Source organism: Sinocyclocheilus grahami, unplaced genomic scaffold, assembly GCF_001515645.1.
Source record: "Sinocyclocheilus grahami isolate Dianchi unplaced genomic scaffold, SAMN03320097.WGS_v1.1 scaffold346.1, whole genome shotgun sequence".
In the NCBI taxonomy this organism is placed as follows: Eukaryota; Metazoa; Chordata; class Actinopteri; order Cypriniformes; family Cyprinidae; genus Sinocyclocheilus; species Sinocyclocheilus grahami.
In genome coordinates this window covers 786,986-812,920 of record NW_015505525.1, presented here as the reverse complement: position 1 = coordinate 812,920, position 25,935 = coordinate 786,986, and the positions used below count along the sequence as shown (strand labels likewise).

The 25,935-nt window shown below is 35.9% G+C and overlaps 1 protein-coding gene across 1 annotated transcript in view; it reads left to right on the top strand.

Annotated features, from left to right (window-relative positions):
* The first annotated feature begins 1,244 nt into the window (after positions 1-1,244).
* Positions 1,245-25,935, top strand: part of LOC107548348 (carboxypeptidase E) — a 27,501-nt gene continuing 2,810 nt past the window's right edge. Inside the window, exons 1-7 of the mRNA XM_016229006.1 lie at positions 1,245-1,710; positions 18,394-18,590; positions 21,297-21,464; positions 21,584-21,701; positions 22,489-22,671; positions 24,194-24,333; positions 24,488-24,587. Of these exons, the coding sequence (XP_016084492.1) occupies positions 1,470-1,710; positions 18,394-18,590; positions 21,297-21,464; positions 21,584-21,701; positions 22,489-22,671; positions 24,194-24,333; positions 24,488-24,587 (1,147 nt within the window). The 5' untranslated portion in view covers positions 1,245-1,469. The remainder of the gene's footprint in view (positions 1,711-18,393; positions 18,591-21,296; positions 21,465-21,583; positions 21,702-22,488; positions 22,672-24,193; positions 24,334-24,487; positions 24,588-25,935) is intronic.

Genomic DNA, 25,935 nt, shown 5'->3' with positions numbered 1-25,935 from the left:
AATGTTAGCTTGTTCATTTAAAGGCAACTTAATAAAAACAAATTAACAAAAATGTTGACTGCGGTTGTGGTCTATTTAAACTGTGAGAGATAGTATAATAGACATAGATCCTAAAATGTGTTTTCATCACGGTTTCACATTCCTAATCACTGATCAACGTACAAGTCAAATGTCATATTACAGTATGTAAAGAGCCGTATATGGGGTGGGTAAACTGTCCCAGAACAGAATATACATACTATAATATTTAACATGCCATATGAGGTGGGATATACATATTACTGTATATGTATAGAATCATATGTGACCCTGGGTCATAAAGGTTATTTTAAATTTTTATTTATTTTTTTAAATTAAACTCTCCAAATGAGATTTATATATCATCTGAAAGCTGAATAAATAGCTTTCCATTGATGTATGGTTTACAATATTTGGCCGAGATACAACTATTTGAAAATCTGGAATCTGAGGGTGCTAAAAAAAAAAATCCCCCTGGTGAACCACACCGATCAGGAGACCATGGCGGAGACTGTAACAACGAGAGAGCAGAGACAGACAACACAGACAGAACATTGGGGTTGATAGACAAGACTGAGCGTTCAGGGGCAGCCTCCTTGGCTGGGTCGGGGCAAGACAAAAGTTCACAAACGGCCTCCATAACCGTGACAGTACAGGATGAGGATTCCCAGACGGCCTCCATAGCCGTGACAGGATTTTTCATTTTTAGGTGATTGTTAATGTCCACACATCACAGTCTCATCAACCCACCATTCATCTACAATAATCAGTTTACTTAAGGATATTTCAATTGAGCTACTTCAGCTTTACTTAAAGGGACAGTTCACCCATTTAATTTACTCACCCTCAAGTAGTTTCAAACCTGTATGAATGTCTTTGTTCTGCAGAACACAAAGGAAGATATTCTGAAGAATGTGGGAAACAGAGCAGTTCTGGGGCACCATTGACTTCCATAGTATTTTTTTTCCCCTACTATGGAAGTCAATGGTGCCCCAAAACAGCCTGGTTACAAACTTTCTTCAAAATATCTCCCTTTCTGTTCGGCAGAACAAAGACATTTATACGGGTTTGGAACTACTTGAGGGTGAGTAAATGATGACAGAATTTTCATTTTTGGGTGAACTATCGCATAACTTTACATTTAATTAAATCTGACGATTGGATGTCACACAACAACACCGTAAATTCGTTCGTCATTACACAAGCCACGCCCCTGCAGGGGTAGCACCCGTGCGCGTTCACCAATTGCGCGTGTGTAATCTTCGCGCTACACGTCCGCGATTTCACGCGCGTCCCCGCGACTAAACAGGTAGTCAGGGCTCGCGCTCACGCATCAGTTCTGCGGTTCATACAGGACACGACACGACACAGAGAACCAGAGAGACAAACAGAAAGCGAGACAGACAGACAGACAGACAGACAGCAGTGCTAAGAGAGACAAGACGGGAGCGATGACGGCGGCGGTGTTTTGCGGGGCTCTGCTGATGCTGGCCCTGGCCTCAGGCGGGGATGCTGCGGGGGAAGGAGCAGTCTCCTTTGAGTACCACCGATACGAGGAGATGCGGAAAGCGCTGGTGTCCGTTTGGCTCCAGTGCCCCTCCATCACTCGCATCTACACGGTGGGCGAGAGTTACGAGGGCCGAGAGCTGCTCGTGCTGGAGATGAGCGACAGCCCCGGGATCCACGAGCCTGGTGAGAGATGAGCATTAACTATGACAGATTATAATACAGCAAGACAGACCATCATAGCATTAACTAATGAAGCTCCACAGAGCAGCGTAAGCAGGCATTTTCCTCTGTGTGCCATGAAATTACATTAGGCCATTGATCGATAACAAATCAATAAAGGGGGGTTCTCCAATTACAGTCGCCCTTCCAGTGAAAGAACCACCTTTGTCATATTGCCATTTTTTATATATCACGTTTTATCCTCTTTGCTGACAACAATGAGTGATGATGTGAGAGGTTCATAAACGAGGCGTAAACAGCCTCTGCTCTCATGGCGAAGGGAGACATTACTGAATTGCTATTGAAATTCATGATTTTAACATCTAAATACAAACTTGTCTCTGATAGACCTATTTATATTGAATAGGCATTGCCTCAGAGACTACTTTGCATGGTCACAATGGTGTATACTGATTCATTTAATCATTTTGCAAGTGTCTGCTCGCTGTGATGCGCAGGTGCGCTTTGGTGTGTCTGCGCGCTCACGGAGATGTGATGGCAGCAGCTCACTGTGCGCCATTTTGCGAGGGGTGCAGAATGAATATATAATTGCAGATCAATTAGAGACTCAGTTGCAAGGCTTATTGCCAAATAAATAGATACATTGACATAAATATTAATTATAACGTTTATATAATTTTTTTAAGCTTACTTGGACTGAAGAGTACAGCAATGAATGAAGGAGCCTTCGTTGCCTAAATGAGGGCCAGTTATACTATTGCCCTGCACAGCTGTCATTATCCATGACTGATTGCTGAAGAGTTACAAAGAGCCTTGTAATAAAAACAGTATTTTTGCTGTGCACATGCAGATCTTTATGGTAGGCCTATGCCGTGGTAATTAAGGTTTGAGTAATATAGGCTTAAACATGAAAGTAATATTCATACTATTTGTGTTGTGTAGGCCGATGTAGGCTGCTATGGTTTTAAATCCTTGATCTGAAGCTTTACGCTAATTAGTTCATTTAGTGTGCTCTATTTAGATTTTAGATTGTACTCTATTTACAATGTGGAGTTAGGCTGACGGATTAAGCTAATCGCTGAACACCTCATACTGAAACCTACATAGACATCAATTATTTAGGAGTGTTCATTTTTGATCATTTCAATTCTGAATTCAGTACATGATTACTGAAACCCAATTGGAGGTATGATATTATGCATACATCTTATCTCTGTCAATTAAACACTTTTTTTTGTTTTTACAGGCCTTTATATACAATGTCTGTGTGACATTGGCTGCTGCATCATTAATTTCCTCAGAGATCATTTGACTTAGATAAAACAAGCACCTATCTTTACTCTATAAGTACTCTATTTACAATGTGGAGTTAGGCTGACGGATTAAGCTAATCGCTGAACACCTCATACTGAAACCTACATAGACATGCATCAATTATTTAGGAGTGTTCATTTTTGATCATTTCAATTCTGAATTCAGTACATGATTACTGAAACCCAATTGGAGGTATGATATTATGCATACATCTTATCTCTGTCAATTAAACACTTTTTTTTGTTTATACAGGCCTTTATATACAATGTCTGTGTGACATTGGCTGCTGCATCATTAATTTCCTCAGAGATCATTTGACTTAGATAAACAAGCACCTATCTTTACTCTATAATTGAATTTCGGTAACATTATTTTAAGGTGTCCTTGTTACACCTTACATGTACTTACAATTATAATAACACTTAATTATGCATAATTACATGCAAGTAACCCTAAACCAAACCCTAATCCTAACCCTAACTGTACATGTAGTTAATTAATATTTCTCAGTACTTAAATGTATAATGACACTGTAACAAGGACCCCTTAAAATAAAGTGTAACCTGAATTTCTTTTGATTAGAATAAAGTCATTTATTAACATTAGTTAATACATTAGATATGAGCTAACAATGAACGATAAAGCAATTATTAATCTATAGGTTCATTTTAAATTCTGTATACTAATTTATTATTCACATTTCAAATTGTATAAATTAATGAAAAAATAAGCTCAAGAACGATAACAAAATAATAAATGAACAGTGTTGGGGAGTAGCTAGTTGCATTTAATGGAATTACATAATTTAATTACAAAATAAATGTAATTGTAATTAAATTACATGTTACTTATGAAAATGTGAACTATTACAAAGGGGGTTGCATCTGAATATTTTCACACACATACAGATTTAATTGACTTCTTTCATAAGTTGCACTGACTGCTCTAAAATATGAGACACCAATGTTTCACTAGTTTAGGATACAGAATAGGACATATGCTTATTTGATAATTGTTTTATTTTCTGTTTGGGTTTATGTATATGCTTTATTTTTTAAGATTCACTTTTTTCCAAGGCACCTACCAGTGTTTCATATAATAGCTATCCAAAGATTTGATTTCAAAAACAGTATATAGCTATCTTAAAAGTATATTAAACTATCTTGTTATGATTGTAAATCAGTATTTAACCTCAGAATGATCTCAAAGTAAAAAGTGGTGCTAAAGTCTGATTTTGTGGTGGCTATGCTTTCAATTCTATTATTGCTTTAAATAATTGCCTGCTTTAAATGTTTTAAAATGATTACCACTTGAAAACATTAGACATTTAGAAAAGTAACCGAAAAGTAATAAAATGTAATCAGTTACATTACCTTAATAAAGTAATTGAAATAGTTACACTATACTTATTACATTTTAAATGGAGTAACTTGTAATCTGTATAACATTTGTTATACTGTATAACCTATAACATTTCCAAAGTAACTTCCCAACACTGTAAATGAATAAAACTAATTAAATTAAATAATAGTAATACAAATTGTAAGAATATATGTTTAATCTATTATAATTAATTAGCAATTAATAATAATAACAGATTAACAAATGCTGTAAAATTGTATATTATTGATTGTTGATACCTAATGAATTAATGTTTACTGTAAAATTTCTGTAAAATGCCAGTTTAGCTATTAGAACTCACTCCAGCTGTAGTCCCTGGACATATATTATAAAATGACACAGAATATCACATTTATTTTGAAAATGCTAAAGTCATGCATTGGATTTCTATTATTGACACATTAAGTTCATGTGTTGACTAAGCAAAACTCATTCACAATCTTGTGTTGATGGTGAGTTCCGTGTGTACAAGTGAGAGTAGTAAGATGGGGAGCTGTTCTCGTAAAGGTAGGGCCCCTGTTCCTTAAATAGGTTGGCTCTCAGTATGTGTGTTTGCGTAGATATGACTCATTGCATTAAGGCTTTTATTGCTACCAGATGAGTTTCCAGCACCACCCACACCCTGTAGCTATGGGCAACCAGCTGCACCTCAGCAGCAGCGTACAGATGTGAAAGAGAGAGCGGGATATCAAAGAGAGGCCCCGTCGTCGGTCGGGGTGCTGCTAGTGTAGAGTGTTACGGCTGGGCAGAAATAGCAGTTGCCCTGGAGACAGATCAGCTTAGCACCATGAGCCATGCGCTTCCCTGTACTCAGTCAGATGAGGAAGAATTAGCGTGCAATGCCGTCTGCCACAGCTCAGAAACAGGCCATCTGGTGCTCTGCTGAGTGAGCATGTGACAGCACCTATATCAGATACACACATTCACACATATGATAAGATCTGGCCTTTTTACTGCCTCCTTTCAAAGCTTTTTTTTAAGCTTTTCGAACTGATCAAGTGTCTTGTATATTGATATTAATATCGCATATGCATATTTTCACTTTGCATTTTCCACAAATACACTTTGGTATTCCATTACTTTTTATTTTATTTTAAGTATTAACTAAGAATATATGTTTAATCTATTATAATTAATTAGCAATTAATAATAATAACAGATTAACAAATGCTGTAAAATTGTATATTATTGATTGATGATACCTAATGAATTAATGTTTACTGTAAAATTTCTGTAAAATGCCAGTTTAGCTATTAGAGCTCACTCCAGCTGTAGTCCATGGACATATATTATAAAATGACACAGAATATCACATTTATTTTGAAAATGCTAAAGTCATGCATTGGATTTCTATTATTGACACATTAAGTTCATGTGTTGACTAAGCAAAACTCATTCACAATCTTGTGTTGATGGTGAGTTCCGTGTGTACAAGTGAGAGTAGTAAGATGGGGAGCTGTTCTCGTAAAGGTAGGGCCCCTGTTCCTTAAATAGGTTGGCTCTCAGTATGTGTGTTTGCGTAGATATGACTCATTGCATTAAGGCTTTTATTGCTACCAGATGAGTTTCCAGCACCACCCACACCCTGTAGCTATGGGCAACCAGCTGCACCTCAGCAGCAGCGTACAGATGTGAAAGAGAGAGCGGGATATCAAAGAGAGGCCCCGTCGTCGGTCGGGGTGCTGCTAGTGTAGAGTGTTACGGCTGGGCAGAAATAGCAGTTGCCCTGGAGACAGATCAGCTTAGCACCATGAGCCATGCGCTTCCCTGTACTCAGTCAGATGAGGAAGAATTAGCGTGCAATGCCGTCTGCCACAGCTCAGAAACAGGCCATCTGGTGCTCTGCTGAGTGAGCATGTGACAGCACCTATATCAGATACACACATTCACACATATGATAAGATCTGGCCTTTTTACTGCCTCCTTTCAAAGCTTTTTTTTAAGCTTTTCGAACTGATCAAGTGTCTTGTATATTGATATTAATATCGCATATGCATATTTTCACTTTGCATTTTCCACAAATACACTTTGGTATTCCATTACTTTTTATTTTATTTTAAGTATTAACTAAATAAATGTCCAAAATTTTATATTTTGCTTTGCTCCACATTTTTTGGACAACCCTAATACTGCATGCATTTTCCCATATGAAAAGTTTGCCATATGCTCAAGTTATATTAAGAAAAAAATATTGGGAATTAGGGAAAAAAATTTGAATTTGAATTTAATCATTAACTATAAACCAAAATTGGTCCTAAGATCTCTAGACCCTACTAAATGGTAGCTAAATCCAGTCTAAATTTGCAAATTGCAACCCTGTGGCACCCATTCTGGTATAGTTTAAAAATATAATGTAATTAATTTAATTTCATTTAAATTAATGTAAATATTTAAACAGATAGTTCACCCTGTCCAGTGGCAGAAAATGACAGTTTATAGTAGCAGTATATGGAAGCCATGGAATAAAAGAATAAAAAAGGTCATTTTGAGTTTATATTTCAAAATTCTTACTTTTCTTGCAATTCCGAGATTATATCTCACAATTCTGGTTAGAAAAATCAACTCGCCATTCTCTCTTTTCCCCTCGATTCAGAATCATGAGTTTATATCCCACACTTCTGGCTTTTTTCCTCTGAATTGACAAACTTGCAATTGTTAAATCTAGTGAAAGTCTGAACTAAGAGATATAAACTTGCATTTGCGAGAAAAAAAGTCAGATTTGTGAGATGAAATCGATAAATGTTATGTAAAATGTCATAGGTTCAAATAGTATTTCATACTGTAACTGTAGGGCTAATACAATGTCTGCATATGTAAATATTTTGTAAACCTATTGTTTAAATCAAATTTCTGCTTTAATCATAGCAGGTTTCATCCGTAGTCTGTCCGTTTAAACATCTGCGTTTAGTTTCAAATGTGTCTTTGATGACAGTATTGTATAAAAATGATTTGCATTCCGATTCTGACATCCAAAGGCACAATAATACTTTTTTTTCTTATTTCATGGGTTCTACTCGTTTTCCTCCACTTTTTATCAGTGTTTTTCTGCCACCACAATGTGCGCACAGCTGCAAGTGACGTAACTATGATGTCTACTCCAAATTGGTATATTGGAAAATTTGAATAGAACATAAAATAGCTAATTTACAGTAGTTTGACCTCCTAAGGCTAATAATCACCATTTCCTGAAAGGTTAAGAACCTCTTTTCACTGACATATTTGTTTTAAAAAAGGATTTCAAGCTCTATTCATGGAAAGTGTCGTATAATTCTATTTTCCACTGTATTGTACATTTATTGTACAGAAAAATAAGAGCATATCTGAAGCAACCGAAGCTATCTGTCTCTTTGTGGTTTTTTGCACAAGGGGTGTGAAGAAAATGGTATATTCCAGTGAGCGAAAGTTCATTAATAATACATGTTAGAGGGATTCCACATCTGTTTTCATCTCTCTCTCTCCCTCTTTTATAGATCACATCATCTGTTCTAGAAGATTATTAGTTATTTTAGACAGGAATATAGTTTAGTCTTTGAACAGTGTACAGCATTCTGCATAGATCAAACCTTTTCTTTAGATCATTTTTATCTCCCCCAAATAACCAAATGTGGTCAGATCTGTTGTTGAGATGCGTCTTATGTCATACATGGCCTGACTGATCGTGAAATATGTGTGCGTTTCCACTGAAATGTGCTGAATCAATTATTTTGAATTAATGGTCTCCTTTGGTCAACATAGCCATGGAAACCAGTGTTTCTTTGACGTTAATGGTACTGTTTGTGTATGTCTTTAAGAGGTTATAGACTTGCGTCATAAGCACACATTTCCTGACTGATTGAACTGATGGATTCATGGATGGATGGGTTTAGTAGAAAGGATTATATTATAATTAAATAAATGTAAATAAATACTTTTTATATCTGAGGTTGCCATTTTGATATTTGAGGTTTTAGAGAGGTAGAGAGAGTCTTTGATGTTATGTAAATGATGTTGTGAGGTTTTTCATCATGTGGTAATATGAGGATCAGAAAGATTTGAATAAAATCCCTTTCTCCCTTCCTCCTCCTTTTCCTCTCATGAAGATGAGACCCCAGTTTCTGCTCTCAAAGGCACTGCATTTCTCATCTTTGGGCTCACTGTTCTCTCAGTGTGTCTCTCTGGCTAAAACACAGCAAGAGAGAAATTGTGAAAGGGCAGCCTGCTCCAGTAAACATAATGCACATGTGCTAGTGTGTAATTTTGTTTTTCATAAGAAATCTGTATTTTGAATCAAGGAAAATCAAGGGGCACATTTTGTCAGTCCTTCCTTTCCTTTGGAATCGACACTTGATGCCAATTCTGATACTGCAGTATCAAATGTTAAAGTGAAGAACACCTGCTCACTGCTGTGGCATCAATAAAACATCTATATTGCATATTATTGTGTTTCTGCGTGCATTAAATGCGCATAATGCAAATTAATACTTTTAGTCAGCAAGGATGTATGGGATGATATTAGACTCAAAATGATGAATAGATGCACGCACAATTATCCATGTACTGCATACATTTTATACATTTATCTTACTAACCACAAACAAATGCCTTTCAATTTGAGTCTGTGGAATTCGGGATTAAATGATTTGTACAAATACAGACATGTTTGCGAATAAAAATGTTCTGTTCTGCATTAATATATCATAAATTGCTCATGCAAAAAGGAATCCGTGCATATGTGGATCAGGTGACACGCATGCATTAAATGATGTCTAGTTCGAGTCGATCTTGTTCGGTTCATTTGGATTTTGAGACTTCATTTTCGCCATTTACATCATTTCCCGTCCCCCACACACACAACTACCAACGAACAAGGCTTAGTGCAATTCATTAACGTGTACACGATTTGAAAAATGTGCAAATGTGCGTCACTACACTGAAACAAATGCTTTTCAACCGGTGTCTGCAGAGTTAAGAATTACATTAATGTGCAGCATTTTGTTCAAATAGAGACAACATACAAATGTTATAGTTTGTATTACAGTATCATGATTTGTGCATGTAGTGATTAAAATGTGCATTTGTGGATCAGGCGACACGCGTGCATTCATTCACATCTTTTCTGAGTCTATTCTATTTGATTCATTTGAATTTTGAGACTTTCGTTCCACCCTTTTAGCCTTGCCCAATCCACAACGAGTGTTTTACAGGCTATAGCCTATTCCGCGCTCAAGCGGATCACATAAATAGCTAGAACATATTTTATTTAGGCTAGACCTATTTATTACTAAACTGTTTTCTGAGTCAGTGTCTGCAAAGATGAAGTTGACGATGCTGATGAATGACGTTATTCTCGAAATGTTATTATTTTTATTCTCAAAATTTTATTACTAAATTTTTCTGGATATTTAATGAGTTTAATCTCGCATTATAGGATAATGACTTTTATTCTGGAGATGTTTTTTTTAATTGTTTGGCCCTATAATCCTCTTTCTTACTCTCTCATTTGGCACGAATCCAAATGTTTCCATATTCACAATGTTGGCTATTTGAATTTGAATGCAACCGACTATTGTTTATTAGGCCTAGGCCTATATAAACCAGGCTTTGTACTTAACCCGCTTTCCAAAAAAACAATCATGGTCCTCTTCACATGAGCAAATATGTGCTTGGCCTGAGCTCAGGCTGAATGGCACGGATTGTACTACGGACTGTTTTAATTAACCAGTGTATCTAGATTCTATAGTGTATCTATATATTTGACTGTATTTTATTCTGATAATGAACAGGCTGCAGCGTTTGCAATGCAGTAGGCCTATATGAAAGGTGCATTTCTCTCGTATTGCAGAGATGGCTAATCAGCATCGTCAACTTCATCTTTGCATAGTAATAATAATAATAATAATAATAGCCTACAAGGAAGGAATAACTGACAACGTGCCGTTGAATTACAGAAAGAAAGAAAAAACAAGGTACCATCATGAAGTTCTTGTTTGGCAAAATTAATATAAGCTATTCTGTGTCTTAAGACAAGTTAAGTTAGAACAAGTTCAATAAAACATCTTTATTATATTTCTACGGTAGAGGAAAATAGCCAAACCAAAAAGAAACAAAGAAAACACAAAGTAACATTTATAAAAACTGTACTCAATTGAATGCGCACATGTGACTGGGGCTAGTGCCATCTAGTGGTCGCTGATTTTCTGTGACTCAGCTGCGTGCGAGCTGTGTGTGTGTGGATTGGGCAAGGCTAAAAGGGTGGAACGAAAGTCTCAAAATTCAAATGAATCAAATAGAATCAACTCAGAAGAGACGTGAATGAATGCACGCGTGTCGCCTGATCCACAAATGCATATTTTAATCACTACATGAACAAATTATGATACTTTAATACAAACTATAACATTTGTATTCACAAATATGTCTCTATTTGAACAAAATGCTGCACATTAATGTAATTCTTAACTCTGCAGACACCGGTTGAAAAGCATTTGTTTCAGTGTAGTGACGCACATTTGCAAATTTTTCAAATCGTGTACACATTAATCAATTGCACTAAGCCTTGTTCATTGGTAGTTGTGTGTGTGGGGGACGTGAAATGCTGTAAACTGCGAAAATGAAGTCTCAAAATCCAAATGAACCGAACAAGATCGACTCGAACTAGACATAAATAAATGCACGCGTGTCACCTGATCCACATATGCACGTATTCCTTTTTGCTTGAGCAATTTATGATATATTAATGCAGAACAGAACATTTTTATTCGCAAACATGTCTGCATTTGTACAAATCGCTGCACAATCATTTAATCCCGAATTCCACAGACTCATATTGAAAGGCATTTGATTGTGGTTAGTAAGATACATGTATAAAATGTATGCAGTACATGGATAATTGTGCGTGCATCTATTAATCATTTTGAGTCTAATATCATCCCATAAGGATGCAACAAATTGGTAAAATAGAAATCTAAAGACATTTATAATTTAAAATCTCTATTTCAAATAAAGGCTGTTATTTTGAACTTTCTAATCATTAGAAAATCCTGAAAACTATCACAGTTTGCTCAACTGTTTTCAACATTGATAATCACCAAATCAACATATTAAAATGATTTCTGAAGTATATAAATAGACCTATATAAAAATAGAAAACAGTTATTTTAATTGTATTTATTTTTATTATAATACTTCACAGTATTACAGTTTTTTATTGTATGTTTGATCAAATAAATGTATCATAAATATGTAAAATCTGAGATTAACTCCATCAATTTATGAGATGAATTGTTATTTACTGTATTTATCAACAGTCCTAATGTATATATTTATCTTAATGTGAGACCCAATATACAACCTACATTGGCTTGCTGAAGGATTTATGGTATGTTTACAGGTTGCTCTGTGATATTTAATCTTTATTAAAAAAATTTAAAATTCTTTAAAAATCCTACAATGTGATTTTTCTGGATTTTTTTTTCTCATTTTGTCTCTCATAGTTGAGGTATACCTATGATGAAAATTACAGGCCTCTCTCATCTTTTTAAGTGGGAGAACTTGCACAATTGGTGGCTGACTAAATACTTTTTTTCCCCACTGTAGTTGCAAATATGATATCCTTGCATGTTTACCAAACCTTTGGTAAATGCAGATATCTGATACCACATTTAACACCGATTTAAACCAAAGTGACATTTAGTTGCATTTATATTTGAACTTGAAGGCTGTGGATTTGTCTTAAAAACAGATACACAAATAATAAAGCTATGACCAAGAAACAGAATGCTGCGTGTTTAAATGTTTGTCTTTCGTAAGGTATATTGTCCTAAATGAGGTTAACAGATACCATGTAACAGATCTGATCTTTCTCTTGATGTATATATTTTCTTTGTGAGGCAGGGAAAAAAAGAGAAAGAGGGATAGAGAGGTAGTAAACAAAGCAAGGAGAAAGTTGATGAGGCGAGTGTGTGAGAGATGGTGTTGATGTTTAAGATTATGTTTAGAGAGAGAAGTGATGTAGACTGTATGGCTTTGAAATGTGTAATTTTAGCCTTTTTGTTTGTCTGTTTCACTGAAAGATTAGCAGCTTTCTCCCTTTCCTGCCTGCACCTCACTTCATCTGTACAGCTGATGATTTCCTCATTACTTCTATCAAAACAGCTTTGCTTTATTTGGATAGGACACACATATAAAACTGTGTTTCATAATATAGGGGAAGTTTGTTCCTTACAGTCTGTGTGGGATTTCATACGTTTTGTGTTCATCCTTTGCCCACATGATGCATTAATTCTTTCATTTTGGGACTAGGGGTGTTAAAGCTTTCATTTCTCAAAAACTGTTTGACACTGAAAATTCAAAATTCACAGCATCAATTATGGAATTCACTGTAATAATATCCAGTGTATTACATTTATGTAAAATAGTGAAGATGATTGATTATCAGTTTGACTGACACTTTTACCGATATTGATATTGTAGTCTCTATAGGCTATATTATTTACATTTAAAACATTTAGCAGATGCTATTTAACAAAAGAGAAATTTCAAAAACAATTTAACTATTCATAACTATGATGTTGTGAACATTATTATTTTATTTTAATATTTATAATGGATATTATATTTATATTGTTGTAGTCTCATTTGATAAATGATTCCACATTTATATTTATTGCAGAAATAAAACGATTAAAAATGTTCTGTATATCAGATTATTTGAATCAGTTAATGGCAATATTTCATCACAGTACAATTTGTGACAAAATATGACTTTTAATTAAACAAACAAACAAAAGCAAATTTAGATTTAAAAAAATGCAAAAAGTTGATGTGTTTATCTTTAGGTTGTTGATTAAAAGTGAACCCGAATGACAAATTCCAAGTATTAGCTCATAGATTTGGTCTTAAAAGTAGATTTTATCTTCACTGTGAGATGCAATTGAAAAAATATTTATTGCATGATTGTGTTGCTTATCAGCTGATATAAAATATATATATATATTAAAAAAAAACATTATATTCAAATTCTATACAGCACATCCTGTCATATGTTAAAATAAAAAATCAAATCAGAAAACACCTTTACTTTCAGTCTCTCACTTTCTCACACACTTTTTCTCAGACACCTACCCATCTACACACTCACGCACACATTACACATTTAGACGCACATTTCCTATGGACAGGCCTGGAAATACTTTGCTTTGACGTTAACATCTGCAAAAGAGTTTGGTGGTAATTTCATTTTAAAATAATCGGAGCTTCAAAGTCTGGTTGTAAAGGGACATACGTCCTTATTTAGGAGCTTGAACACACACACACACACACACACACTGTGAATATTTTGCACATGCTGCTCTTTAATTGCGAGATGTAGAATATTTCGATGTTCAGGGGAGGCAGTGAAATAGACGGCTAAAAAAAGGCCAGAGCCTGCAAGGAACCCTGCTGAATAAAACAGCTCTTCCATCTGTTTCCAATCTGTGTGCATGGCAAATAAATGTGCATTCAGTACTGTATGCCTTTGTGTTCTGGTGTGTTGGCTTTTCTAAACAGGTCTGTCCAATGTATACATCCATTTTAGAACCCATGTCCTATTTAAGGTTCTTAAATATTATATATTGTTTACTGCGCAATGGCAGGTAAACATTGTTTGTGTGTTGTGTATATGTGTAAGCTCTACATTACAATAAAGTCAGTGTGGTGTGCTTATCAGGCAGAAGAGTTCTCAGAAGTTCATATTTCATGAAAAAGGTATAGTGTCCTTTCCTGGCCTCTGATGATTTGTGCATGTTACCTGAGGGATGAAGTGTGTTTGCATATGTTAGCTCACTCATGTTTGAGCATGGGATTGTTGGGGAGGGTTTAAGTGGGTCAGGGCTTTGTTGTGTGAAAGCAGAGAGGATTCTGGAAGCTCTAAGGATATTACCTGAGCCAATGTTTGCAATGGGTTTAGTGTTTGCAGCAGTTGATATATAATATTTGTGTTTTTTTGTAAAAAATGCAAAAAGTTGATGTGTTTATCTTTAGGTTGTTGATTAAAAGTGAACCCGAATGACAAATTCCAAGTATTAGCTCATAGATTTGGTCTTAAAAGTAGATTTTATCTTCACTGTGAGATGCAATTGAAAAAATATTTATTGCATGATTGTGTTGCTTATCAGCTGATATAAAATATATATATATATTAAAAAAAAACATTATATTCAAATTCTATACAGCACATCCTGTCATATGTTAAAATAAAAAATCAAATCAGAAAACACCTTTACTTTCAGTCTCTCACTTTCTCACACACTTTTTCTCAGACACCTACCCATCTACACACTCACGCACACATTACACATTTAGACGCACATTTCCTATGGACAGGCCTGGAAATACTTTGCTTTGACGTTAACATCTGCAAAAGAGTTTGGTGGTAATTTCATTTTAAAATAATCGGAGCTTCAAAGTCTGGTTGTAAAGGGACATACGTCCTTATTTAGGAGCTTGAACACACACACACACACACACACACTGTGAATATTTTGCACATGCTGCTCTTTAATTGCGAGATGTAGAATATTTCGATGTTCAGGGGAGGCAGTGAAATAGACGGCTAAAAAAAGGCCAGAGCCTGCAAGGAACCCTGCTGAATAAAACAGCTCTTCCATCTGTTTCCAATCTGTGTGCATGGCAAATAAATGTGCATTCAGTACTGTATGCCTTTGTGTTCTGGTGTGTTGGCTTTTCTAAACAGGTCTGTCCAATGTATACATCCATTTTAGAACCCATGTCCTATTTAAGGTTCTTAAATATTATATATTGTTTACTGCGCAATGGCAGGTAAACATTGTTTGTGTGTTGTGTATATGTGTAAGCTCTACATTACAATAAAGTCAGTGTGGTGTGCTTATCAGGCAGAAGAGTTCTCAGAAGTTCATATTTCATGAAAAAGGTATAGTGTCCTTTCCTGGCCTCTGATGATTTGTGCATGTTACCTGAGGGATGAAGTGTGTTTGCATATGTTAGCACTCATGTTTGAGAATGGGATTGTTGGGGAGGGTTTAAGTGGGTCAGGGCTTTGTTGTGTGAAAGCAGAGAGGATTCTGGAAGCTCTAAGGATATTACCTGAGCCAATGTTTGCAATGGGTTTAGTGTTTGCAGCAGTTGATATATAATATTTGTGTTTTTTTGTAAATGCACATATATTTTACCATACATTACTATTCACAAGTGTGGGGCTAATAAGATTTTATTAATGTTTTTGAAATACACCTTTTATGCTCAAAGTTTGTGTATACTGTTTCTATTTTAATATATTTTTAGATTTCATTTTAAGCCGAATTGTCAGCAGACTATTATGGAAGCCTGCTTCTGCCAATGAATAAAAAATAAAAAGGTAACTTTTTGCAGCTTTTTATCTCACAATTATGACTTTTTCTCACAACTGAGACTTTACATCTCGCAATTCTGATACAAACTTGCAATTCTGACTCCTTTTCTTGGAATTGTAAGATATAAGCTTGAAATTGCGAGGAATAAAGTCAGAATTGTAATATATAAACTGGCAATTCTGAGAAATGAAGTCAGAATTGTCAGTTTATATCCCACAATACTGACTTCATTTCTCTGACTTTAATTTCTCAGAATTATAACTTGTATATAACTTGCGGATTTGTATCATGCAATTCGGAGAAAAAACTCTGAATTGAGAAATGTGAACTCGCAATTGCAAGAAAAAAAATCAGAATTGTGAGATTAAAAGTCGCAATTACCTTTTTTACTTAAAAAACAACAACTTTTGAACAGAAGTGTACATGTAGTCTAAATTAATTACTAAATCCACATTTTTAAATTCCAAGATAGCGTTACACAAGACACAGCGACATGCTATAAATACACATTTAATATTACACATTAATTTTTTAAAAGTAATATTTGTAATACTTACATTTTATATGAAACAATATGCAAAACAATTTGTATAATAATATATTTCATCAGCTAAAATAATCTAAAATATGAGTATCAGCACCGCAACAGCATTGAAAGGTTAAATGTGTCTGGGGAAAGTTCTGTATTTGCAAAAACACTGTTGCAGGAATACACCTCTGCCCTGTATGTTTTATATGTATATGCTCATTTAAGGATAAATTAATGTTTGTGAATAGGTCCATAGGAATCCATTGATTCTATTCAAATGAATATGTCTTTTATATATTATTCGGATTCACTTGTCTTTAAACATGTACGGACACGTGTGTCTGGAAACATCTGAAATGTCATGTATGCTTTCTTATTTTACTACTCCATCTGTTCAGTCAATCTAGCATTATAGATGTTATGCACATTAATGTCTTCTCTCTCTCTCTCTCTCTCTCTCTCTCTCTCTGTCTTTATGTGAGTGTGTTGATCTTGACATCTGGCTAGGTGTTCTCGGAGGAGTAATTCTCAGTAAATCCACAACCTAGACCAGAATCATTCAGCACACTCTAGAAACAAGGGGAGACCAAGGTCATTTAAGTAAACAAATAAGACCGTGTCTTGATTATGCAAGCAAAGGAGCTGCTTTTGAGATGGAAAAGAAGAGAACATTAAAAATAACCAAGAGGAAGTCTTAACATCTCATGTAAAATGAATAGAAAATAAAACAGCTCATAAAATATTGAGTTTATTATTCAAATATTTATTATTTAGTGGAAATGACATAATTTCTGGCCTTATTGTATCCTATTTGTGGAAAGTAACAAGTATATGAAAATATTTAATTATGTGTGGATATTTTGAATATCTGTCTTTGTTGTGCTGATTTTCATTGTTTTTTTTTTTTTAAATGGTTGACTTTATTTTTGTAGTGATTTTTTTGTACTTTAAAGGGATCATATGATACTGCTAAAAAGAACATTATTTTGTGTATTTGGTGTAATGAAATGTGTTTATGCGGTTTAAGGTTAAAAAAACACATTATTTTCCACATACTGTACATTATTGTTTCTCCTCTATGCCCCGCCTTTCTGAAGTACGTCGATTTTTACAAAGCTCATCGGTCTGAAAAGCGAGGTGTGCTCTGATTGGCCAGCTATCCAGTGCGTTGTGATTGGCCGAATACCTCAAGCGTGTGACGGAAATGTTATGTCCCTTACCATATTGTGATGCCCTGTCCGGCCGGAGCGACGAGACAAAAACATTAAAACCCATTACAAACGAGGCATTTGTTGCATCCAGTGGGGACACAAAGAAGTTTCGCTTTCACAATGAAACACACAGTGCCTCCACAACATGGCGGCAGCAACAATACTACAGCGAGAATAAAAGTTACGCCTTCTTTCTTTGCGTGAACATTTGGGTGGTGTTATGCAAATCTTCCCACACAGTGACGTAGACATGTGGGGGCGTGTTGGAACGAGGCGTTTTAGGAGGGCGTGGACCAGTCTTAACTTTATAAAGAATATCTCTTTGGATTTGAGACTTTAGTCTTTGCAACTTTAGGGATCTTATCTATTCACGAACAGCTTGTAACACTCCAAAGAGAAAGGAAAATTTGAAACTGGATCATATGACCCCTTTAAAAGCCCAACATATGATCAGTACGTTATATACTTCAGTGCTATTTGATATCTAATTTTTCATTAAATATAATATTTTTATTAGACATTAAATTTAAGTTAAAGTTTTAAGTTTAGTTTTTTTAATAAAGTGTCAGTCATTCTCTTCGTCCGCTATATGACCCAGTATCATGATAGTAAAATGCATAATACATTTTCTATAATAATTGCTAAATGATTGACAAATTGTCCAAGACATTACGTATGATCGGTTGGTAAGATACTGGTTATGCTGTCTTTGACATTTATACATGTGATTCATACAACTCAAATAGTACAGTTCACTTTTTAAAATATAATTCTTAAAATATCTGGCAAGGCATCATTTAGTTGTTATTTTTGTCGGTTCATTTAACACACATGTGCATACAGTGTTGTGTCATTAACTGTGTTTGTTTTTGTGTAATAGGTGAGCCGGAGTTTAAGTACATTGGGAACATGCACGGTAATGAGGCCGTGGGCAGAGAGCTGCTCATCTATCTGGCTCAATATCTCTGTAATGAGTACCAGGAGGGCAACGACACCATCATTGACCTGATCCACTCCACACGCATTCACATCATGCCCTCCATGAATCCTGACGGCTTCGAGAAAGCAGCCTCACAGGTAAACACACACCTTACACAAGAAGAAGAACATAAACAGAATGCAGTTGTATCTTTGGTTTTTGGTGTCCTGTGTTTCAAATGGGCCTAAAATGCAAAATAAAAAGCCTAATTAGGGATAGTAAAGATCCATTTCCAAAAGCACAAACATAAAATAACATTTGAAAAGTTAAAAAAGGTTGTGATTAATGTACACAGTATATTTACTGTTTGTGAAAATGAAAATATTAAATACAATTCGAAAATTCGATTTTTTAAAAAACTATTTACCATTTATCATGTGTTCTCATATTTCCATCATGACAACCCTTGGAAGATTTTAGCATGGTAATGGTTATGATGTATTTAGTCTTGGCTACTGCTGCTGCTGCAAAGCAAGTACAGGAACTTGCTACTGCCAATACATATGCCGATACGCTGCTGTGAGTATTTAAAACATACTGCTGCTGCACAAGTAGCAGATCTATACAGGTGGAGCTGTGGAAGGTGGAGGGTTTCAGTGGAACTCTGAAATGCTCTAGTGAATGTATAGCAGCAAGCTCATTTGCTGCGTATGCAACATTACGTGAGAGTAACAATAGTTCAAAAATCACTAGCGGTTGACAAATTTCTACTGGTTTATTGTGTTTACTGGTATATCGCCTACCCCTACTATAGTACTGTTTTGATCTCTTTGCTATTTGCAATGGTTATTATTTACTATTTGCCATACCTGCTATGTTTCCATCCACCTATTTTTATGCAAATTTTGGAAAATCGCATTTAAAAAAACGCTGGATGGAAACGCCAAGAAGATTCTAAAAATGCACATAAAAAACGTATGCACACATTTGAGAAGGATAAACTTTTTATCGAATAAGAAAAAATGTGCATAAACTACGATGGAAACACATTTACCAAATAAATTCTTCCATGCGCATCGAAAAAGTCATGTGACTTTACGATATGAGACGGGATAACTTGACTAACCAGTGGACCGATCTAGTTCACAGCATCTATATGTTGTTATGGTCATTTTGAATTGCCTGAACCAAGTCTGTCATCAAATTATTTCTGTATAATTGTCTTACATGACTGCGTTCCCAAACAGCAGGCATCCACCTCCGAAAGCAATGACTGCATTTATTGTGTTTCATCTGCTCGCTCTGCGGCGCAAGTAATTTATCACATATGAAAATTACTATATTCGGTGGCTTCTCCTAGTTTTCTTAGTGATATTTAGTGCCAGTTTACCAGGAAAAGATGATTTTGTTCTCTTTGACTCATTGGATGGACACGGTGCTTTATTTGCGAATGTTTTATGCGATATTCCAGTTTTGCGCATAAGTTTAATTTGAATCTTTGGATGGAAACATAGCTACTGTGATTTTTCATTAATTGTATTAAAAACAAATTAGGGTTGACTAGCAAACAAAATATTAATTATTAACTTTATTTATAGTATTATATAGAGCCCACAACAATTAAAAAAAATCATAGATAATAACACGTGAGGTTTCAATTAAATTTTGACCGCTGAACTAAAAAAAAATCCCCGGTTTCCATTTTAAAAAACTGTTCACCTTATTTTAGCATAGAGTTTTGTTGGCAGAATGCAGTGGTGCTGATTTCATAACACTTTACTGTGGCTTACCACATCCTTCTGCAGTCTGTACTCACACAAGTGTGGGCTTTGACATTTCACGACACATTTGACATATTTTATACATAAGGTCCCTGGACTTTTAGTTTCACATTTGTTTAGGGGAAACCAAAAGATTATTAAACACCTCACTGGGATGTGGTTTACCACACTGCTTTACTGCTTCAGCTTTGATAAATGTCTATCCAGACCACACAGCAAACATGCGTTGTCTCTGGGTTTTTCTGTTTGTTTTAGAGGTCGATGGAAAGTCCTGTCCTGGCAAATATGAGCACAAAGGTTGCGTCTTTTATGGGAACTGTACATCAAAAAAATTTTACTATAAAATGATTTCAGTAGGATAGAGAGGATTACAGAGGTCACAGATGGGATAAAGTCTTGTGATCATGGGTGATATGGGTTTTATTCGTATGTTAAAACAAATGTTACGGTTGTATTCAAACTTCCTCTTTTAGCCAGACTCACTTTACAAGACTCAGGCATATCATTTTCCAGTGTCTGAAAAATGATGAGTAACCAAAGTGATTTCCTCCTCAGTCTGAAACCTAGGTTCCACGAAGTCTAAACTGAGTCTGTTCAGCTTTCACCTGTTTGTGTTATGTTTGCCCTGACAAAAAAATTAAACCCCCTTTTTTAAAGGTTTGCTATACAACTCAAAGGTTTAAGGTCTGTAAGATAACAGAACAATTAGCAAAAATTGCAACATCTGTCTTAAATCATTTATTATAATTATTATAAATATGAATACACTTTGTCACTTTCTTTAAAAAAGTTATGGGGTCAGCAAGTTTTTAAGACATAGTTGAGTGACTTTAGCTGTTAACCTCAAACACACACACCCCCACACCAAATAAGTACCTTGAAAGTCAATAAAATGTACTTTACTGGTATGAATAAAACCTTCATAAAGAGTCTTTTAAAAATTGTGACAAGAAGAACATACACATTTGGGACAATTTTTCATTTTTGAGTGAACTACTTGAAAATGAAGATCTTACGTGTTTTTGTTTTAAAAGATTGTGGTAATTCTGCTAATGGTATCATTATTATAATATTTATGTGCAGTCTGGTGAGATGAAGGACTGGTTTGTGGGCCGCAGCAATGCTCAGGGGATTGATCTGAACCGGAACTTTCCAGATCTTGATCGCATCGTCTACATGAATGAAAGAGAGGGTGGAGCCAACAATCATCTCCTGAAAAACATGAAGAAAGCTGTGGATGAAAACACCAAGGTGAGAGAGTGTTTGATCAACTATTTGTTAAATATCGCAGCATGGTATTAGTAGTATTACACATTTTGGAGCATCAGTTTTTAGACTGGTAAAATATTTTTTTTTTACCTGTGTTACAGCTGGCACCAGAAACTAAGGCTATCATTCACTGGATTATGGACATTCCATTTGTCCTATCAGCCAATTTGCATGGAGGAGACGTGGTGGCCAATTACCCATATGATGAGACACGCAGTGGTGAGAAACCACATGCATACACAAAAAACAATCACATATAAACATATACATTCATATACATTCTTAAATAGATATGATGAGATATGATATGATATAATTTTTTTTTGTTTGCAGTCCGTAAGATTTTTTGAAAAAAAATTGATAATTTTATTCATAAACATTACATTTACATTGGTACAAAAGATTTATATTTCAAATAAATGCTGTTCTTTTGAACTGTGTGTAAATAAAGGAATTCTGGAAAAATGTATCACTAAATGTTTCCACAAAAATATTAAGCAGCATAACTCAACAATAATGAGAAATGCTCCTTGAGCACCAAATCAGCATATTAGAATGATTTCTGAGGATCATGTGACACTGAAGACTGGAGTAATGATGCTGAATACCCTCACAGGAATAAATAAACGAATTAAATACATTTGATTTTTAAATGTATATTAAAATAGAAGACAGTTCATTTCAATTATAATAATTTTTCACAATATTACTTCTTTTTATTGTATTTTTGTTCACATAAGTAACTTTTGAATAGCATTGCAATATAATATAATTACACAGTAACCCTAACCCTTATAGACACCTACAGAATTTGCATCATTCGACTTAATTAATTAATAGACCTTTTTTACTAGTTGGTTTTAGAAAATGTTACCAAAAATGTGGACCAAGTATGGCCCAAATATTTACAAGTATAGTCAATCAATTAAAGTTTAATAGAATTAAACCAGGAAAAGTTATCATATAATTTGATTGGCTATTTAGTTTTTCTCTGTTTGTCCATCAGGTTCTACTCATGAATATAGTGCTAGTCCAGATGATCTGGTGTTTAAGTCTCTGGCTAAGGCCTACTCCAGCTATAACCCAGTGATGTCTGACCCAAACCGGCCTCCATGCCGCAAGAATGATGATGACTCCAGCTTCAAAGAGGGCATCACTAATGGAGGCGCCTGGTACAGTGTGCCTGGAGGTATAATGCACAGCTTCAGGAAATCACTAATATATTGTATTAATTGTGTTGTACATTGATTTATTAGAAACATAATAATTATTGTTATTAGTATTAGTATTTCACACAGCATAATAATGTATTGATTGTGCTGTACATCTGTGCGAAGGAGTTTATATTGTCAAAGCCACTTATTTTTCTTAATTGATTAGTGATCTAGAAATAGTGCAGAATATTAAATATTTCATTTCAAATTCTCAAAATGATTGTTAATTATTATACACTTTTATGAAATCTAAATTATAATATTTGGACCTTGCTGTATGATGCTATGTAATAATATGTCTCATCGGGACATTGTCTGATGTATATTTTTTTATAAAGGCTAAAAGCAGAAGGTTTAATACCAGATTTAAAAAACAAACAAACAAAAAGGCATGGGAATTCATTTGACTAAAGCTGGTAATCACATCTAGAGAATTGTGCGCTTCCGAATTTGTGGCAGAAGTTTGGGGAGAGCCTGACAGCATCTTTGGGATAAATTGAAATGGCCATTGCAGGCTTTACCCAACACCAATTCTTGACCTCACTGATGTTCTTTCAAATCCCCACAGCCATGTTCCAACATTTATGGCGCTTTTCCACTGCGTGGTACGACTCAGTACGGCACGGCACGGCTCGGCTCGGTTTGCGTTTCCACTGCAGTTTAGTATCGCTTTAGAGTGGGTGGGATTATTCACATGTCGTTAGTTGCGCCACCTCTACTGCCGCGACTCCTGAAAAACATTTTCATTCCGTGTCGCCCCATCAAGCTCTCGCTGGATCCGCTCCTCTGCTATCAACGAGAGGAACGTCTGTACTTCCTCAACAGACAACGAAACAGCCACTTTTTGGTTGTTAAAAAAGGTGCGCTCGTTCAAAACAGTTACGTTCGATCCTTCGCTGGCTGTGCTGATTTAAATCTAGCGGTTCTGTTGTGTTTGTGTCGCAAGTTCAGTGACGCAGGTAGCGACGATTCTTTCCGGCCAATCCGTGATCAGCAGAGTTTACATGTCACGTTTTGGTAACGGTACGGTTCACTTGGAACCTCAAAAACTAAAAAAAGTACCAGGTACCAGGTACTGTACCCAGTGGAAAACCCCCCAAAAGTGAACCGTACCGAGCCGTACCATGCAGTGGAAAAGCGCCATTAGTGGAATGCTTTCCTGGAGTAGTGGAAGCTGTTCTAGCAGCATTGGAGGGGATTAATACAGATGGTTTTGAAATTAAATGCGCAACAAGCTCATATGAGTGTATGTTCAAGTGTCCACATACAGTACTTTCGCCACATAGTGCATGTTAATTAAAAAGAAAAAAATACCAAGAAAAAGGCCACTTATAGGGATAGTTCACCTTCAGATGCTGGTCCACATTGACTACCATATTATGGGAAAAAAACACTATGCAAGTCAATGGGGATCAAATGAAGGTGAACTATCCCTTTAACGTCAGTTGCAAACCTTTGATCTTTCCATTTCTCTCTCTCTCTCTCTCTCTCTGTCAGGTATGCAGGACTTCAACTATCTGAGCAGCAATTGTTTTGAGATCACTTTGGAGCTGAGCTGTGATAAGTTTCCTCCTGAGGACACACTCAAGCAGTACTGGGACCAGAACCGCAACTCGCTGGTCAACTACATAGAGCAGGTACAGCCGAATCCTTTGCTTTCGAATGCCTAGTTTTCGTTTGAAAATGCTGACAGGGAGGGAGAGTTGTTTTGTTTTCTGTAAAGCTCGGACTCATGAGTTAGGATTAGAAGGAGGTAGTTTCATCCCTTTTGATCCCTCATGTCCTTCACAGGTTCACAGAGGAGTGGCAGGATTTGTTCGTGATCTCCAAGGGAACCCCATCTCAAACGTTTCTATTTCTGTTGAAGGAATTGACCACGATATGACCACAGGTACACAAACAAGCACATACATACACACAGCAATTTGAATTTATAATTATAATAAAAATATATATAATATACTTTTAATAATTATTTTAGTGCTGTCAATATTAGCACGTTAACGCAGACGATTAATATTTCCAGTTTAATGGCGTTAAAAATATTTAACACCGTTAACGCAGGGGTGGAGCTAGTGTTGGCCACCCCACTCACAACTGCTGCTTCTGTCTCTTTTTTCTTGACAAAATTGCATTTATTTAGACCGAGCGGCAACTTCCCGCTCTCTCTCGTGAAGCCAACAAGGAAGTGACTTAAACTGTAATTCATCGACTGGCCGCTAGAGGCTGGCTGCAAAAGGGAGTCAATCCCATAGACTCCCCATGTTAAAATGCTGAACTTTACAGCAGAAAAAAACATGTTTACAGCCTGGTTCAAAAAATGATTTTGGTCTATATAGCTAATTTTGCCCTTAATGACAACTGTGAGGGGGGTGAATTTTTTTATAACTCATCCGTTTAAATTATATTAAGCCTTAAAGTTCTGCATAATTAAGGGCGTGGCCACTTGAGTGACAGGTGGATTGCCGCTGTTGTCACCACCGTCGAGCTAGGTGGGTGTGGTTTCAGCAGCCATCTCCTGCCTCTTTGCCCATTTTCGATTATCCGGGAGTGAAGCGCGGTGACGCGCTGCCAAGATGGTGACGGCTGGCTCCGCCTACTTTATGCTTCAAAATGCTCATCGGAAGTCTACGGGTTACGTCACTACGTCCATGTTTTTATACGGTCTATGTCTGTGTCCGAAATCGCCCCCTAAACCCTCATTCACTATTCCCTACATTAGGTCACTAATTCAGTTCACTAGAAGGAGTGAATGAAAATGAGTAGTGAATTCGGACACAGTGCACCGGAAGGAATACCGCTTTTGCATAGTTTGTGCTTGCTGTTTATTAATCATTTGAAACTAGCAAACTAGCAACTCCAGTAGTAAGATTAAAGGATTAATCCTGAACTCTGTCACGGAAATTATGTATAAACCCTAATCAAACAATTTAATAATCAATTTACAATTAATTTATACCCGTGTTGTACATTATGCTGTACGCCATGGATGAGTGCTTTGTAAAACTGAACGGATTGATTATTCAGCTGCGGGCGAGAGGCGCGTGAATCTCACGGTGCATTATGGGCATTCTCTAGCCGTTGAGCGTGCACCAGTTGGACACTTGTTTTTGCAATGCATTGTGGGATTGAATGAGTGCACTCGAGAACGTCCACTATGGTTTCGGACACCACTAAAAATGTCTGTTCCCTCAAATAGTGCCCTATTTAAGGGTATAGGGGGCGATTTCGGACACAGC